Below are 7,387 nucleotides of genomic sequence, written 5' to 3' on the forward strand. Positions count from 1 at the left end.
AGAAAAAAAACACATTATTTATTTATTAATTACTATCCTCGTGCTCATTTGTAAAAGACATTGATAGTATAAAACTAACTAATATTATTCTTTCTTCAAAATTATGAGATTGTTACGAGTAGCCACGCAAACATGAGATACTACACGTAGCCACCGAAAAGTTTGGATCTGAATATTGCCCCGAGAAAAAACATGCAGTTTGGATCTGAATGGCACCGACTTATGAGGAAAAGTCATTTCTGAAACTCATGTCCTTGCCTTTTTCGCTTTAGAGGTGATACAAAGCTGACCTTCACGATTACTGCTTCAGTGATTCAGTGACCAAATCACAATTTCCATTGTGGTTTAAGACTCGAAATGAACAGAAGAAATGCAAATCTGAATCACAAAGCTTTCGGTAAGTGTAAAACACAAACACACATGATTGAGATAAACGCATAAGAAAATAATGAGATAGAAATTAATTAGAGTGTCGGACTTACAGAAGAAAATAGGATATGAGGAAAGAAGGAACGTTGATTTGGTCTCTGCAAATTCTCATACTACTTGATTCCAGTTGCTTTTCATCGTATCGGCCAACGCTTCCAAAAGTTCCACCCGTGCAGGCCTTATCAAATTTCGTAAATCTGGTGCAGTCCACTTCACTAGTGGCAGCAAATTTGGGAGTTTTGGGTTTGGTCCGGACGGGATTTGCATATACTGGAGTCACCCCACAACACTTCAACTTGTAACGTTTGCTTTTATGGTCAACCTCCAGACGAGAGCCATCATGGTCAAGATAGTAAAGGGCGAACTCCAATTTGACAGCAGTATGGTGGTCGCCATCAGGAAGCCCAATACTCCAACAGGGATCGAATCCAAGCATTAGATGATCTGAGTCAACAGTATCGTACATAACCAACCAGCAATCGTGATTAACAAGTTTTTTTTCCAAACGGTATCTACACACGACTTGGAAATATTGGGCGCTACTGGCTTCAGGATCTTTCTCAAAGACAATAACAGCACAAAGAGCAAATCCTACGAAGTCTTTATTACAACGCTGTGGCAGTTGAATAGTTATCGAAGATCCTGAACGTTGGTTGATGAACCACTCTGGAATTTTATTTCCAGGTACAATGATGCTGCTTTCAAGTGGTGTAAAAAATTCCTGTAAATGTCAAAATCATGACTCCTAATGTAATAGAGAAGACAAAGAGCAAAGCCTAAGCAAGAGAAAAACAAATGCGTACCATGTCATAGTATGGTCTCTGAGATACAGCTGTTTGCCAAACCCTTAGTTGTAAATCTCTCAAAATTTTGTTGCGTGCTCTATTATTAAGTTTCAGGCAATTGCTAAACAGATGTACTCTGAGCAGACATGATGGAAGCTCTGGCAAAGATCGAAGCCGCTTGCAATTCCTTGCATCTAATCTTTCTAGACGCAGTGGAAGCTCTGGTATTGATTGAAGCATATTGCAATTTCTCAAGTAAAGACACTTCAGCTGTGAAAGTTGCTTGACACTTGCAGGTAAGCTCTCAAATTTGTTTCCACTTAGATCTAACACTTCCATGGATGATAGAGAGCCAACTTCTTTAGGGATTTCCGTTATACCACAGTCTCTTAAATCTAGAGATCTTACAGAAGATAGAACTGGTAATAATAGAGGTAATACCAAATTTTTGCATCCTGAAAATGCAACTGATTTAAATTCATTTAAATCTGCTGCGGAGGATGGTAGTTGACTAATGGCTGATCCGATTGCATTGAGGTCCTTCAAAGATTTTAAATTACCAAAAGACTCTGGCAAACTATCAAGCTTAGAGCAATTCCACACCACTAAAGCTGTAAGCCTTCCAAGGCGTTCAATTGAAGATGGCAGCTCTTTAATCGGTGTCCAGCTTAAATTTATATATTCTAAGCATTCCATTTCCTCCAAGATCTCTGGGAAACTCTCAAGCTCTGGGCAGTGCTGAAGCTCAAGCCTACAAAGAGATTTCAATTTACAAATGCTAGTTGAAAGTCTCTTCAGCCTTGTGCAATGACTCACATCTAACCCTTCAAGACTAGTTAGTCTCTCGATTGACAAGGGAACTTCCCCTATAGCTGTCTTACGTAAATTTAGCTCTTTTATATTTCCTAAAATCTGCGGAAACTCTGAGAGATTAACACAAAAGGAGAAATCAATCTTTATAGGAGATGCAAAATGAATGTTGCTTGGGAAGCATCTAAGACTTTCACAGCCACTTAGACACAAGGTACCAAGGTTGGAGAAATTTTGGATGTATTGAGAAATGTAAGCGAATTTTGTACAATTCCAAAGATTTATTTTCTCAAGATTTGGGATTTCTGATGGTTCTGGGATCCTAATGAGCTTATTAGAGTGATGGAGGTCAATATAATTCAGCTTAGAAGCATCCTGTAGAAAAAAGAATAAAAACAATTAGTAAAATGACTTAGATTACTGAATAAACATTTTGATATTAGTAATAGTGTAATACTATTTACCTTTTTTCCGTCCCAGATTTGCTTGACTTTACTATAAGGCAAGTTGAGTGCAACAAGGTTCTCAGGTTCGAAATCTGATGGCAATGATTTTAAAGGATATTCATACCAATGGAGATATCTCAATTCTTCAGGAAGATATTCGAGACCTTGGTCGAGATACACTTTAGAGCTCATAATTGGAATACCATCATGCTCGGGCATATAAAGTTTAAGCAATCTGAGATTTGACATATTTGCAAAGGCTCTAGGACCTAGATGTAAGACTTTTATTTTGGACAAATCAAGGAATATGCCTTCAATTGCATCAGTTCCCTTATCAACAAAAGCAAAAACTGAATTAGCATAACGTCCACAAAAAAATATTTATTAAAATCTATAGAGAAGCTCCTTAAGCAAAGAGAAAAATTATTGGTGCATATTGTTGGTTTGACATATAACCGTGGCCACAAAAGCTAAGTAAATTCTCACCTTAGTTTTTTTCAATACATTATAAACATCCTCATAATACCACAACCGACTACGCTTCCCTGGCTGCTCAATGGATTCTTGACGAACAATTTCTCGTCCCATTTCCTGCAATAAATCGTGCATTTGCAGCTGATTGCCACGTGATACTGTCACAAGCGACTTATCAACGAGGACATTCAATCCATAATGCGCAAAACTTGAATCGCCTATCATCTTTAACACAGAATCTTTATCCTGCCCATTGAAAAAACATGCAATGTCTAGAAACAAACTCTTTTCTTCCGCCTTTATTTCATTATAACTGATTTTCAGCACATCGTAGATATCAGGGTCGGAAATCCGTTTTAAGTTATCCAGTGCACTTTCCCAATCTAGCTTGCTCTTCTGACGAAGGAAAGAACCCAACACTCTCACTGCTAATGGATTGCCATTGGCATAATCCAGTATACGCTTTGAGTGCACCAAGAGATCTTCAGGGCAATGGTTTTCTTTAAAGGCACAATTACAGAAGAGCTCGAGAGCTTCACGATATTTCAATCCATTAACCTTATATATATTACCAACTCCAAAATTATCAAGAACTCGTCTATCTCTAGTGGTTACAATGATTCGACTCCCCGGACCAAATCGTTCAAGCCCCCCAATTAAATATTCCAACTGACCAACTTTATTAACATCATCAAGAACTATAAGCACCTTTGTCCGTCGGAGCCTTTCGCGAACATATTCAGGAAGATTGGGAGTTCTTATTCTGAGATTTTCTTCAAATACTTCAGAAAGAACTTGGTCTCGTAGATGTAACAATCCACCTCCTTTCTCTGATTCTTCCCTCACATTCGCCAAGAAGCACTTGCTTTCAAATTCCTTAGAAATTTGGTTGAAAATAACGCCAGCAATGGTTGTTTTACCTATACCGCCCATACCCCAAATTCCTACAATTTTGAAATCCAAACGTCCGAGGCATAACAATGATTTAATTTTCTCAATTTGTGAATTTAATCCAACTAGGCCATTGGGGTAGGTAGAGGCTGTAATGTTTTCTACTTTCTTCAAAATATCTTTAACAACTACATCTAGCAGGTGTGCCTCAGACCTAGCAAGTGCAAATATGAAGAGCAATGACTCAAATTGGACCAAGTTCAAAACAGAGAAAATAAACAGAAACATCAACAGTTCCTTCATATTTCCAATTTCTTATTAATCTTAGATACTAAAGGGTAAATAAAGGCTACCTGATTTCCTTGGAAGCCCATCCCGAGAGATTGGATGCTTCTGTCAACGCATGCCTCCACTTCTGAACCTTTTCTGGCGTCTTCTTGAGCTGTTGTTTCTCATGCTTAGAGAAGGCATCCCTGAAACTTCCGGTTTGCTTCCGCACATCAGATGGATCTACATGGTAAAAAACTGGCACAACCATTTGGCCATTCATTTTACGGCATTCAAGAACCTTGACAAGTTCATCCAAGCACCATTTCGAAGAAGCGTAGTCCTTCGAGAAAATGATAACTGAAATCTTTGATGCTTCGATTGCTCTCAAAAGGGCAGGCGAAATCTCGTCTCCTCTCTTAAGTTGTTCATCATCAATGAAGGCTTTAATTTTCTTTCGATACAAAGCAGCATGAAGATGGCTAGTAAAGTTATCGCGGGTATCCTCCCCTCTGAAACTGAGGAAGACATCATAATTGCTATGAGAAGTTAGACGAGAAGAAGAGGTGGAAGAAGATGAAGCCATAACGGAAGTTTTCTACTCTTTGGGACAGAAACAGAGTGCAATAAATATGCAGCTGTGCAAGTGCAAGTGCATGGAGCTTTCTTTTCTGAACTTGTTTTTATTTTTTATTTTTTTTAAACATATTGTTGACTTTCTGTCTCGGTTCCAGAAGGTTTCCTGTGACTTCTTGGAGCTTTCTTGGAAACTCATTATGATTACTTTTTAGTTTAAGGAGGATCCTTCAATCTAGCAGCTCTGACTTTCTGTGGCCGAACATCTAGAAACTATAAAAGCAATTTATTATAAAATTAGATGTTGAAGATGCACCAAGAATAATGCAACTTCCTTTAATTAAAATTTAAGCCCTTGCAACCTTGCTAAAGAATAAATATTTAGAAAAATTGAAGTTGAAATCCTTTAATTATTTTTTTTTTCTCTTTTGGTCCCCTTAACAATTTGGAGAAGACTGAAAATATCCTTCAGACATCAAATTTTCCCAATAAGGCATGGAGATTAAGGTGAACCCATGAGACAGATCTTAAATCTTGTGATAAGTCCTAATCTCATGTTTATACTTAAAAAGTTCGTATGTTAAAAGATGTGCATTACTACAAACAAACACGTGTTAATTATTTTATTATCTCACAGCCACAGAATAAATTGTATGATTGATGTACAACTTTGTAGGTGCACCTCTGTTATGAACAACACGGTTTCTCAGATGTAGATGTAGAACCAAATCAATTTATATATTTTCAACATCAATCCCTTATTGGATAGATCTTGCATTTGCAAGACCAGACCATGAATCAGAAGCAGCCTTAAAACGTAGCGTTCTTGCTGTTGTTAGTTTCCAGTTTCATCACCTAAGTTCCCACGTGCATCACTTAAATTGACTGAGGTCACAAGCAAGGCTGTCAAGCCGTTATTTTTGACGGGAAGCGACAAAGAGCTTCGGTTGGGCTGGTGGTTACACCATTTTCTGGAGAGAGACAATTGGTGAGGGGTTTTTTCTTCAAGTTTGTACTCAGTGGTATTAAAAACAATTTTTGTGCCTTGCATTAAAAAATCAGTAGAGAAATTGACTTGTTTGTGGGATGGGATTACGTCATATCAGGTGACTGAGTCATCACAAATTCTGTTTTGTCGATTGTTCTGGTTTAATCTGTTTTGCAATGTCTTGAGTCTTTCAACTATGTTCATGTTCTTGATCTGGAGGGGGGTTTCTTTAGCAGAGATTAAGGATAATAAGAAAAAGCCTTGAATGAAATGCTTTCCAGATAAAAATGTAAACTAGATACGCTTATAGCTGTGAGCTAAGAAAATGACTCAAGCACACAGAAAGAACTAACTTTTCCCCAGCATAAAACTTTCTCTATTGTTCATTGACATTTATAGTACTATAAGCAGAGATGAAGTATTTTTCTACATCCAGCATCGACGGCTGATATTTGATCACACATCGTTGCAGAACTGACAGTTTGTCTTATTGTTCACGAATCATGAGTCATCAATCCTTCAATCCTTCAATCCTTATCACCAAGGTATCCTGACTGTTCTTGCTCAACAAGCCAACCAAGGAACTTATTGCTGACCCTTTGATTCATTATTGATCTTGATTCTCTGATTGCTCTAGAGTTCAAATACGATGGTTTCCAAAGTGCTTCACTGAGGCATTCCGTCGAACATAATCTGAAAACCATCAAACACCTTCTTATTTTAACTATTCCACAAGATGTTGCTCTGTTCAGCTCTGCCAGAAGATCATCCGTATTTACAGCTGCTCTCATGGTATAGAAATACAAATGACATAAAGATATTGTCAGTGTACATTGTCAAGGAAGCTCATGTTTGCAAGATTACCAGCAAAGCAGAGGATCACAGCAGCAGCCACATGCAGTTACGAATAGATGACATGGCATGCCAGCTGGAACCTGGTGGTTATGTAATTAGTTGTGCATATGTTAATTAGCTAAAGCTGTTATAGTTAGTTAAGAGAATAAGTTAATTAGTTGCAGCTAATTACATCTATTAGTGCTGAGCTTCAACTTAGTATAAATAGAATCAGCTTTGTACATATTAATAAGTTTTTGTGATTAATGAAATTTAGTTCATAGAAAATATTTAGATCTAGTTCTTATTTTCTCAGCTGCCAAACAGTATTCTCTTTCTTCAACTTGGTATCAGAGCTAGTAACAATGGCTTCAGTCCATCTAGCTTCTTCTTCTTCTCAAGCGCCAATTATTCAAGCAATTGTTAATTCAACAAATGTGACATTCACTTTCAATACACCTATTAAGCTAGATCAATCCAATTATTTGATTTAGAGATCTCAAGTTCTTGCCTCAATTCGTGGCAACAGACTTGAGAAATTCATTAATGATTCAACCACTCCACCTCCTTCACACATTGCTCAACGAATTGAAGATGAACTGAGATCTGTAGAAAATCTAGAATTCGCAACTTGGAGATCACAAGATCAGGTGCTGCTTGGCTGGTTACTTTCTTCAATGAGTGAAGGTATCATCAGTCTAGTCTTCAATCTAGAGACTTCCCGAGAGGTATGGAAAGCTATAGAAGTTCAATTTGGATCTCAATCTAAATCTAGGCTTCTGCACTTACGATATATGATGAACTCAACTAGAAAGGATGATCTGAAAATTACTGATTATTTCATTAAGATGAAAAGTATTGCTGATAATATGGCTGCTGCTGGTAGT

The 7,387-nt window shown here is 37.5% G+C and overlaps 1 protein-coding gene across 2 annotated transcripts; it reads right to left on the reverse strand.

Annotated features, from left to right (window-relative positions):
- Window positions 1–4,882, reverse strand: LOC102622043 (disease resistance protein RUN1-like). Of its 2 annotated transcripts, XM_052437299.1 has the most exons (6): window positions 4,189–4,870; window positions 2,957–4,049; window positions 2,489–2,800; window positions 1,233–2,399; window positions 483–1,150; window positions 1–378 (listed from the first exon to the last, which is right to left on the reverse strand). In XM_052437299.1, exons 1-6 carry the CDS (start codon window positions 4,686–4,688, stop codon window positions 327–329), a joined length of 3,792 nt encoding a protein of 1,263 aa, XP_052293259.1. In that variant the 5' UTR covers window positions 4,689–4,870; the 3' UTR covers window positions 1–326. The 2 variants fall into 2 exon arrangements, with proteins under 2 accessions (XP_052293259.1, XP_052293260.1); XM_052437300.1 differs by lacking the exon at window positions 1–378 and having other exon boundaries at window positions 956–1,124; window positions 4,189–4,882.
- Between the last annotated feature and the right edge of the window lie 2,505 nt (window positions 4,883–7,387).

This window comes from Citrus sinensis, chromosome 3 (genome assembly GCF_022201045.2).
Source record: "Citrus sinensis cultivar Valencia sweet orange chromosome 3, DVS_A1.0, whole genome shotgun sequence".
Lineage (NCBI taxonomy): Eukaryota > Viridiplantae > Streptophyta > Magnoliopsida > Sapindales > Rutaceae > Citrus > Citrus sinensis.